Source organism: Octopus bimaculoides, chromosome 2 (assembly GCF_046866305.1).
Source record: "Octopus bimaculoides isolate indiv1 chromosome 2, ASM4686630v1, whole genome shotgun sequence".
Lineage (NCBI taxonomy): Eukaryota > Metazoa > Mollusca > Cephalopoda > Octopoda > Octopodidae > Octopus > Octopus bimaculoides.
The window spans coordinates 45,614,524-45,626,859 of NC_142929.1; the positions used below are offsets into that span (position 1 = coordinate 45,614,524).

At 34.8% G+C, this 12,336-nt stretch overlaps 1 protein-coding gene across 2 annotated transcripts in view; it reads right to left on the reverse strand.

The window, feature by feature from the left end:
* Nucleotides 1-12,336, reverse strand: part of LOC106879430 (importin subunit alpha-7) — a 55,299-nt gene that overhangs the window by 16,948 nt on the left and 26,015 nt on the right. For both annotated transcript variants that reach the window (XM_014928987.3, XM_052976953.2), the window contains 3 exons: nucleotides 10,091-10,222; nucleotides 2,607-2,693; nucleotides 492-588 (listed from right to left, as the gene is read on the reverse strand). In XM_014928987.3, coding sequence (XP_014784473.1) covers nucleotides 492-588; nucleotides 2,607-2,693; nucleotides 10,091-10,222 — 316 coding nt within the window. The remainder of the gene's footprint in view (nucleotides 1-491; nucleotides 589-2,606; nucleotides 2,694-10,090; nucleotides 10,223-12,336) is intronic.

Consider the following 12,336-nt stretch of genomic DNA (forward strand, 5'->3'; position numbering starts at 1 on the left):
ATGAAATAAATGCTGTCAAATACAATCCATGCGTGCATGCTTATGTATATATTATTGTACATAAGCAGATACATAAAACACTCCAGATTTTTATAAAGATGGGTGTTTAGATATGAAACCATTTGGTTCTATATTTGACAATGATTAATGAACTGTACCAACTATATTTGACTGTAACTTGAATGTTTTAGTGTTATATGATAATGTAAATAGTTAAATTTCTTCCCTTATGCAGATAATATGAAAATTTGTTTTCACATAAACTATCCTAAAGTAATAAATTAAAAGGAAATATACTGAATGATATTGATTAGAACTTAAACAGCAAACACAAACTCAGATGTGTGTGTTTGAACTGTTTTGACATTGTATAGTGTTAAATAAAAGTGACATCAAACAGTAAATAGATGAAATATTTAAGTTAAGAACCATTAGACAAAACTGCCCAGTTTCATTAAGTAGTGTAAGATTGTAAAGGAAAGTGGAATCACCTTTTGATAAGAGTTTTCGAAATTTCTGTGTTGCAGGTTCTTGTTCTTCTATATTGTCACTGTACAGAGCTTTTACCATTTCACTGGTAACACCACCCTACATCCATGAGAGAGAAAGTAGGAAAATTAACAAAACTGTAAAGTATGTAAAAATTCTTTATATCAGAATAAGTTAATTTTAACATTTTAGCATTTAAAATGGCCCACATATTCTGTTTTATGTTGAAACCTTCCAAATCAGGCCTCTCACACCTACTCAGCAATGTCATTCTAAAAATAAAATAACCACATCACTGAAATCTTGAAGCTATGAGATAACACATGATTAATTCAAAACAATGTGAATAAATAAGCATTACATTTGACAGGGGGATCTGAATCGTAAGGGGTTAAGTAGATAGTTCAAATAAGGTATTTTCCATATTCTGAAACAACCTATCAATGCTTTTAGCTTCTAATGAACTGATCTTTCAGTTTCTTCATCTTTTTTTTTTCTTCTCAGAATCAAACTATTTAATAATAGGTAACAAATAATTTTTCCTCTAAGTAATCACAAAATAACTAATAGCACATGTTTAATATTTAGAACAACATATACAAAATCAATGTAGCAACACTTTGCATGTTACATACCAGAGTCCAGGGAAACTGGTGGCAGTCTGCACCAATAAAAGCAGTTAATAAATTTCAGAAATATGAAAAACTTTGTATGTCATGAATTCTAACATTTTGAGCAGGGCTCATCTGCTCATGGTATTTAAACTTATCTAAATTAATGAACATGTTATTGCAATATCAACAAAGATGGAACCTGGTTTCTTGTAGAGGTGTATTTTCTTAAGTTTGGTTATTCTTAACAAGCAAAACAATACCAGTTGGTTAGCCTAGTTTTACCCAAGTAGGGTAACAATTTCGCAGCTTATATTTACTAGACAGTCTTTTGTACACGTTAATGAAGAATAATCTAAGCAAATTATCATTGAAAAATTATAGAATATCATATGACTAATAAAACTGGTTTTATTGGCCTCAATGTCCTTCCAATTTCACAATATGCAAACAGAAACCACACTTCTAAACTATTTTCCACTTAGCTTTCTTCCAAATCAGCCTCCAAATTTAACATTAATCTGTTAGAAAGTACATCTCTCTTGTGATAATGTTTGTATTCATAACCAAATATGCAATCTTTCTTAAGCATAGAAAAGAAGTTAACATGGCTCTAATTCTTATAGTATTTGAAAACAGTTTGCTGTATTTTTTCTGAATAAATAAATTTTACATGCCCTATACCATATCACACTCTCAATTTAAGATTATATGGAGTTTTCCATAAACCCACTCACCAAAAACCCACCAGAACTTCTTAGGTAAAAATGTTTGAGAACAAGTTTTAAATGAAAGTTGACTATGTTTTAATATGTATCAGTAATAAAAATAGTGTCAATTACTGAAGAAATAGCTGATACTTCAGCTCCCAAGAATTATTGACACCAGCTCAAGTAAGAACCATAATGAAATATGTTGTTCTATTTAGGATCATGCTACTGTTGTACAGAGACATCCTAGACTGGATCTAAATTAGGGGCCACCAACTGATTGGCATAAAGTTGTACACAGACAGGCTCCAATCTCTAGCCCATAGACCTGCTATCTCTTCTCTTGCTATCTCTTCTACTGCAACTGTAATGGCTTCTGCACTCAAAGACAACTGGGCCCATGCTACTTCCATTCCAGCATTTCCAACCCATTTGTTTCTCCCCATCCTCTTATTATCCTTGAAATTGGTATAACGCATCAAGCACTACGCCTAGTCCTTCTTGGAATGTTAGCCCTCTGGTATCTCATCTAAGTTGCAATGGTTCAAGAGGGATATTAATGGTATCAGTCTAATCAGTCTTGGGGACCCTGCACAGTCAGTCATCCATTCCTCTAAATCCTTCAAGTATCCCCACCCAAAAAAACAAACAAAAACACTCATGGAATAAGTAGCAGAAATACCAGTTATATCAGTGCAATGAAATATATACAAAAAAAAAAAAAAGTTAGCTTTATAACAATTGTAGCATTTTTAGAATAATTGATCATATAAAACAAAATTGTGATTTAACTTACAGTGAAAGAAGATACAAATGGTTCCTGAATGTCAGATATCACATCATCAGATTCGTTTGGTAATGATACATTCCTTCGTTTGAACAACTAATGAATGAAATAAGATTCAGAAAAGTTAATTTTTTTTTTTTTTACAATTATCAACAATTTTGTAAACACAAACAAACACAGAAGCAACAATCTATTCATTGATATATATTCAATTTTTTAAAATATAGTTCAAATTTCAAGTTGCTAATGAAATAACTTATACATTTTGTTTAAGTATAATAATAATAATAATAATAAAAAAATCTTTTGGCTTTCAATTGTACAGACTTTGGCAAATGACAAAAAGCTTTATTTATCTGAGCTCTAATCTTGGTGATGGGCAACTTATGTGATAGGCTTAATCTATCACTTGGTCTAACACCACCATCTGACACCTGCAGTGCTTTTAGTGGAGTCCACTTTATTGAAAGCAGTATGACCAGATGTATGGTTTGAGGATATGTTCTTCCCTCCCTCCTGCTAGTCTCAGAGGCCTTCCAAAGTCAGGCATTGCCTTCTCTCCTGACCACAAATATATGTATATATATATATATATATATATATATATATATATATATATATATATATCATCATCATCATCATCATCATCATCATCATCGTTTAACGTCCGCTTTCCATGCTAGCATGGGTTGGACGATTTGACTGAGGACCGGTGAAACCGGATGGCAACACCAGGCTCCAGTCTGATTTGGCAGAGTTTCTACAGCTGGATGCCCTTCCTAACGCCAACCACTCAGAGAGTGTAGTGGGTGCTTTTACGTGTCACCTGCACGAAAACGGCCACGCTCGAAATGGTGTCTTTTATGTGCCACCCGCACAAGCCAGTCCAGGGGCACTGGCAACGATCTCGCTCGAAAATCCTACGGGAGCCAGTCAGGCGGTACTGGCAACGGCCACGCTCAAAATGGTGCATCTCATGTGCCACCCGCACAAGAACCAGTCCAGGGGCACTGGCAACGATCTTACTTGGCTTGCTGGGTCTTCTCACGCACAGCACATTTCCAAAGGTCTCGGTCAGTAGTCATCGCCTCGGTGAGGCCCAATGTACGAAGGTCTTGCCTCACCACCTCAGCCCAGGTCTTCCTGGGCCTACCTCTTCCACGGGTTCCCTCAACTGTTAGGGTGTGGCACTTTTTCACGCAGCTATCCTCATCCATTCTCACCACATGTCCATACCAGCGCAATCGTCTCTCTTGCACGTCACAACTGATGCTTCTAATGTTCAACTTTTCTCTCAAGATACTTACACTCTGACGGGTATTCACATTGACATTACACATCCAACGGAGCATACTGGCTTCATTCCTTGCGAGCTTACGTATGTCCTCAGCAGTTACAGCCCATGTTTCACTGCCATGTAGCATGGTTGTTCGTACGCATGCGTCATACAGTCTGCCTTTTACTCTGAGTGAGAGTCCCTTTGTCGCCAGCAGGGGTAAGAGCTCTCTAAACTTTGCCCAGGCTATTCTTATTCTAGCAGCTACACTTTCAGCGCACCCACCCCCACTACTAACTTGGTCGCCCAGATAGCGGAAGCTATCGACTACCTCTAGTTTTTCACCCTGGAATGAGATAGAAGTTGTTTCCTGTTTGTTTACAGTCTTTATTGCACCTGAACATCTATATATATGTATGTATATATAAAATATCAATCCCAGTGGTCTTTTTTGAGATATGCCTTGACCCTAATTTTTTTTAAAGCATGTTTATATAATTGCATTTATCCAAAATTTCATATGAAACATCTTTTGTCAATGCTTATCAGTGAAGGATGTAAACATTGACAAAAAAACAAAAAAAAACAATGCTGTTTGAAAGTAGTTGACTGAATTATAAAGGCCTCCTTGCTATTTTCACTGTCACAAATGCAATGAACCTGTAATCAATGATGCTTTTGTTTATGAGATAAAAAAAAAAAATTAAGACATTTGTCTTGACTAGAATAACAGACTGCCAATTTAGTTACACCACTGCACCACAACCTCCCCCCTCTCTCTCACACTCAAATATATAATCTAATAGGGAAACAGCATAAAAGAAAAAAGAGAAAAGTTTTAAGAGATTGTATTCCAAGTAAATTTTACGTTAACACCAATATATGTATATTTTATAAGAAAATATTTGTAACAATTTTAACAGGAAACACTTAAATAATCTCACTGCTTTAAAGCATGATGCAAAACAAAAATTAAAATTTTTCTGCAACACACGCAATAGTGTTTTCCTATATATATGCTTTAAATTTTCTACAACTTAAAACATTTGCATGTATTAATGGAACAAGCAATTTAATATTTTGAAACATTCTTTATATCAGCTATGAGGTATGCTTTTTCAGTTAAGTATGTGAATGCATATAAGACAGATGGCGATTATAAGATTTAAATATAGGCAAGTAGAGATCAATAAGCTAGAACTTTTAACTGTGAGAGCTAAAAGTTAATATTCATAACACAATTAGTTTAGCAGTTGAGAAGCACATTTAACATATGTTTAACCTAAATGTTTTTAAAACCAACATGAAATCATTTTATAAGAAAAATTATTTATACTAATTACATTAAGAAGTCAAGTCAACATAACAGAACATAGAAAACAGCTGTTATGTTGTAGAAACAGGCTCATAAAAAAAAAATCTTCTCTAAGGAGAAATTAAAAGAAACTTTCATAATATCTAAAAGCATTCCTTCAAACAATTAAAAATAAATACATGAACTGTGCTCCTATAAAAACACAAGAGCATGGTAAGAAAAACATTGCAAAACAGGTTCGTTATGTGAAATGGGTGGCTCATAAATCACAGACAAGCACAAGGTATATGAGCCAATGAGGGAGTATCTTTGGTTGCTGAAGCTGTTATAAATACCAACCAAAACTCCCTCTAATCATATCCTACCACCTACAAGAGGAAAGGTACATTGGATAATGATTGCATCAGTTAGACGGGATTCGTTGAGGGAGAGTTTCTATGGCTGAATGCTCTTCCTGTCACCAAAACCTATCTATTTTCAAGCAAGGTAACATTTTTCTCAGTCCATGTTTTCATGGAAGAATGCAAACAAATGTTACTGTCACTATGATGGTGAAGCTTGTTTAAAATTAGCACACAATGTCAAGACAAGACATGAACATACACTGCAAGCTTCTTTTCAGTTGCCATTTACCAAATTCATTATTCATTCACAGAGTCTGGTGCTGTGCAGTGGGACTGAATCTGAAACCATGTGGTTGCAAAGTGAATGTCTTAACCTAACAGCTATGTCTGCAACTCTGTGAGTGTGTGTGTGTGTGCTTATATATATAGGCTATATTAAATCTCTGAGTGAGATGTAAACAGTAGCAATACGGAATCGTAACAAATAACTGCCAACCAAATGTGGCGTCCTATACGGGACAGTGCTACTGATGTTTATAACCCCAGGAAGACATCTCTACCAGCTAGCTAACAACAACACATTTTGTGTCCGATTAGTATTTGCGAGAGGAGGTCAGCACTCCCATCCCTAGCCTTACCTGATACAGATGAACTTGAGTCTGTGTGTATCATGTAAGGCTAGGAATGGGAGTGCTGACCTCCTCTCGCAAATGTTAATCGGACACAAAATGTGTCGTTAGCTAGCTGGTAGAGATGACTTCCTGGAGCTATAAACATCAGTAGCACTGTCCCGTATAAGACGCCACATTTGGTTGGCAGTTATCTATATATATATAAAATTGAGAATGTATGTCTGTGTGAATCCCTAAAACTCCAGAACTACACAACCAATTTCATTCAAATTTTACACATGCCATACTTAGGGTCCCGGTAGTGTTTTAATCAAAAAACAAAAATTTTAACTTCTTGCATACTTCCGGCACACAGCAACATCATATCTCCTCCACTATTTAAGTATTACGTGTCAAAAGTGAAACAAAAACACTCATGTCATTTGAACCGGAATCTCAAAAAAACATTGTTATTATTAAATTTATGCATTTCTTATCAATTTGGAGATATTTGCTATCGAGTTGCAGATTTTTAACAATGCATATGGTGATTATTTGCTTTATTTCTCGGGCAAAATTTACAACTTAGAATAAAAGAATAAAATTATTATTTCATTCAAAAATTGATGAGCTTTGCTTTTAGTGATGACTTGAAATGATAAATATTTTTTCTAACTGTATTTGCTTGAAAAAAACAGACTTTTCTTTATATTAAGCAATTCATTATAATTACTTTTACGATGTGCCTAAATAAAAACCATCGTTTATAGATCAGCATTTCTCAACCTTTTTCGCGATTTGACTTCCATTGGACATTGAAAATATTTATTTCGGCTCCCCTGTGTTGATGAAAAATTTAATCCAGCTTCCTACTGAAAAGTAACCACTACATACAATCACCAAACATCTCCACTACTTAACACCGTCCAACTTAACCCTCTGCACCTTTACAGCTGACATGAAAAACCATTAATTAAGCAAAAAAGAGAAAAAATTGATTGCTATTAAAACGTGTAAAATTTTGGGGTTAATAATCTTAATCTTTAGTTACAGTTTCTCATTCAAACTACATAATAGGCAGAATTGTCAGATTAAGACAGTATCCTAATGTGAAAGTGTTTGAGTACAAAAAGTTTAAGGTTAATTATGATGTCCGATTCCACTGGAAGTTGTATATACTGTGGGCTGAACAGCTTTCCTTCATTTTATTGGCCTCATGACAATTTTGAAATGGTTCACTGTGTTAAGATACACTATCAATCAATTTTCCTTACAGTCAACAGTTTTAACATCTCAGGAATCTTTAATGCCCTAACCAAAAGTAACAACTCTATACAATCACCAAATATCTCCACAAATTAACACCATCCAAGTTAACCCTCTTCATCTATACAAGCCATCCGATGGAAGAGGGGGGGGCGTTTGCTAGTATATATATATATATATATATATATATATATATATAAAGTATAATGAAGAAAGGAAAAAATAGAAGTGGAGACATTACTTTATTCCAAGTTTGTACATATATCCAATGAAAACACTTCAAGTTGTTTCCAAGCCCAATTAATTCAAAACAAAATGAAATATAATTCTTTTGAAATCACAAATTAGGCTTTTCCTCAGGAATTCATTATTGGAATGAATGGGTTCTACCAATAAAAATATAAAGACCTTTACGATAGCCAGAAAGGAGCAAAGTCTTTGATTATAGTTCAGTCTGATTAAGGCTGAATTGGAGTGAACAGCAACAGAAGGTATGTGAATACATGAATGTATGTAAAGCAGTCTCTGAGCAAATTCATTTTCTCATCACTATCAGGTGAAACAATAAACATGGAAATTAAATAATATCTGCAATATATATATATACATATATATATATGTGTGTAGAAGGAACAATATATCTACAAGTACCCATGCAGTCATCTTAAGGATACAAATTAGTGACACTACTTCAGATGCAGCTTAAAAATTTCTGCAGCAGGTGGATTAGAAAAAAAAGATTGACAGTAGATATGATAAATCCTAAGCATATGAGAAACAGTGATAACCGGTATGATATCTACACTTCCATAGTATTGTACTACATTATAAGAAACTGCTTATTCAGTGAAACAGGAGTGGTATTCATGCACTCAGCAAAGGCAATAATAAAAAAAGAAGTTGTAACTTTTGTATGATATTTTAACCCAGCTGCAATATTTGTAATATTGTCAACAATCCAAGTTAAAACGACTCAATGAATCGTACTAGAGTCACTGCTATTGTGATAAGTCCCAAAGTCATATACGTATACTTGACAAATCCAAGTCAACTATCTATGCTAATATCACCAAACTCTCTAAGGCAAATCAAGTGCCCTTAAAACAAGACATTGCAGTCTGACTAAATAAAAAAATAACTAGATATCTTGAGGTGAGGCTTCCTACTACACCTCCTTTGTATAGTGCCACTGATTGTTAGAGAGCACAGGTGAAAATGGTTCTTTATAAGCCTGCCATTAGAAACTACAAAGGTCAGTCAGCCTCTTTGACCAACAATCCATGTGGTTGCTTTCTTTAGGGGCAGGTGTACTAATGGTCAATGACCTCCAGCTCAGTATGGTGTCTTCACTTTCTCCCCTTCCATTTTCTGAGATCCTGTAAAGGCCATGAACATTGCCTGTCTTTGACAAAAAAAAAAATCTCAGATTCACAAGGTGCATAAGGCCAAATAATTGAAGGGCATCCAGCTGTAAGAATCATACCAAAACAGATACAGAAGTCTGGTGCAGGCACCTGCCAAGCCAGCTCCTGTCAACCTGTCCAACCCAAGCCAGCATGGAAAGCAGATATTAAATGATGATGATGATGATGACTGTATTTTTTCATGTTCACATTGTTAAACTGCTAGTGACTGGCTAGTAGACTGAAATGGGAGACTGAGAAGATTTGCAACAAAGGTAGGAAAAAGTATGTCTCTGCAGAAAAAAGAGACACCTCTTAGTCATCTGGACAATTGCTTCATTCTATTCTAATGTTAATCTCACTGCAAACTGGAAGGGACCTAAAACATTAAAAATAAACCATCTCTTCCTTCTAGCAAATGAAGGAGATATGCAATAATCTACAAAGGAAAATCTTAGGACTCCTACCAAAGTGGGGTATTAAAAGCCATATAAACCTAAGGAGTAATTGCCATTGAAGTTCTATAAATACTACCATATTGTTCCTAGATACACACTAAGTATTGCCAGAGCTCCTTGATTCTTTATGGAAATAGAGTTTTAACTCTTTAGCATTTATACTGGCCATAATACTCTATTTGTGTTATATACAAAATTGGCCAAATAGTCTATTACATCTATGCTACAATGTCATACTAAAAGCAAATAATCCTAAAATCGAAATCTCAAAGCTACAAGACAATGCATGACTAATTCAAAACAATGTGAATAAATAAGCATTACATTTGACTAATCTGAATGCTAAAGGGTTAAAATTTCACGAAAGACTTGTATTTTCTTTAGTATAACATTTCAGCTGTACCAACAATTATACTTCGAGAAAAGCATAGGACTGTAATTGTAAAATCACTCGCACACAAAATGAATAGCATACAACAGTGCCAACAATGAGAGGGAACCAGCACACAAAACTTAAGTTGTGAGAAAAGGGGTGGGAAGAGTCACAGATGAAAATGACTAAAAAAAAAATGCTAGCCTCCAAAACTTCAACTAAAAATGTCCTGTTCTGCTGAGAAACAAAATTATTTTGGTAACTCTTCTTGCAGTTGCAAAAGCCAACGTTAAACTATACATATAATATAATTAAGCGAAAATTTTGTAATTTTCAATTTCATTACTAAAGTAGTCATTTTTTGGGATGGAAATTCTTAACTAAAAAGAATGGGGGGGGGGGGGGGGGGATAAAAAAAAAAAACAAACAAACCAAAAACGAGTTTACCTGCTCATCTCTCTTTTGTTTTCTGATTTGAATACCTTCTTCTTCACGACGTCTGCGTAGTTCTTGAGAATCCAAAGCTTTATTCTTGTATGACTTTATGCGATTACTGGCAGGACTAGAAGTATCAGCCATCTGCAAAATGTAATTAATTTAAAGAAGTATAACAACAGTTTGGAAGGATAACTGAGTGTATATATTATTAATTGCAATAAATTCATGTATTTTTACAAAAAAACAAAAAACGCAACAGTACATATTAAATGTTTTGTAGTAAAACAAAACATTAAGCATGTACTTAAAATATAATTTATATAATTCTATATATAAAATAAACACATGAACTGCCTGGGAAGAGAATAGTTAATTCAAATAATTGCTTTTTAAAGAAGACACCATCACTATTTCTCATTAGGTGGAGTTGGTTGTTAGCCATAGTGGAGCAGAAAATATGTGTAGATTTTAACATACATAACAAGAATTTTATTATTAACTCTAAAATCATATACATCATCATCGTTTAATGTCCGTTTTCCATGGTGGCATGGGTTGGACAATTTGATTGAGGTCTGGAGAGCCAGCAGCTGCACCAGGCTCCAATCTGATCTGGCAATGTTTCTACAGCTAGATGCACTTCCTAACGCCAACCAAGTGTAAGTATTGTATGTTGTGTTTAAACCAGCAGCAGCAGCAGCAAGTTCTCTAGACATGTTACAAATGCAAGATTATTTTAGACAAACTAAATATTTGCATGAGTGTTTGTGTGTATATCAGGCAGGCCTTGTTCAAGGTGGCCAGGTACAGATGTCCTGACAAATTTATTACCCTGGTCATTCCAATTGAGAAATAAACAAGTTCATGTTCTGGCATGCATACTTTTCATTTTGATGATTTTAAGTAAACAGCAATATCTGGTCTAAATATTCTACCTTTTATTTTCAAACTGACCAGATTCAGCCTATCACACCTACCTTACAATGCCTTTCTAAAAACAGGCAGTCAAATCACTGAAATCTTGAAGCTACAAGATAACGCATGGTTAATTCAAACCAATGTGAACTAATAAACATTACATTCGACAGAGTGTTCTGAATGTTAAAGTTAAAGTGGATGGAACTTGGAAAGAGGGGGGGGGGACTACAAAGATATGGGATGAAATGGAAAAGACCGAGGGGTGGGGGTGGGGACAGGGTATTACAATAATTACTGATTCACACAGTTCTGATAAAGACATGTCCACTCATGCAAACAGCATAATGAACTTAAAAATAATGATAATAAAGGAGGCTGAGAGATGCATATATATGTTTGAGCTATCACCAAATATATCTTTCATAAATCTCCATCTTGTAGTCACTGCTTCTTCAATACCCTTTCATCTCTCTATAATTAATCTGTCTCTCACCTGTCCCCACTCACCTTCCCAACTTTCCACTGCACCACAATGTTTCCTATCATCCTATTCTCACACTAGCACTTTTAGACAAGGTACTACACTCTCTGGTCTGGTAGTTGTTAAGAAAACTATCAGGTGATTAATGGCTTGTGAGAACAGTGCAAGCCATGTAGAGAACTGTAGTCAGCAAAGTCAAAGTTCACAATGAATTCAATGAGGAATTTAGTGTGAAAATAGGTATACATTAAGTCTTAGTTCTCAGCTCCTTCCTGTTTATTGTAGTTCGGCAACCATTAACAGAAGAGCTTAAAACTGGCTGTCTGTAATAAGTCTTCAATTGTGATGGACCTAACAATACATATAGCACAGATAGAGACTGTGGAAGATTTAGATAAGAAATTCTAAATATGAAGATCACAGACAGAATTGAAAGGCTTCAGAGTAAACTAAGTAAAGACTACAGTTTTTTTTTGTAAGTAGGAAAGAATACAGTATGCTTCTATCAGAGAAATGGCCATGCTTGGATATGTAGAAAAGGTGTAGGTAGAAATTTCATATGCTGTACTAAGTGATTTATGGGGGCCCAAGTGGTGTACAGGAATCAAAGGCAGTGAATAAAGACTGTTGTAGATGCACAAGACAACTTAGCAGTCAAGGAACCAATAAAATTCTTTCAAATGCTTGAAAGATCGTATAAGAGTAGTTGATAGCTTCTGTTGCCTTGAAAACCTAATCAACAGTGGTGGAGAGAGTGCTGAATGTACAGTAGCCAGAATAATAGGATGGAAAAAAGTTCAGGAGTAATTTACTTCTAACAATAAAAGATTTTTTTTTCTTTTTTGAGCAATAGGCA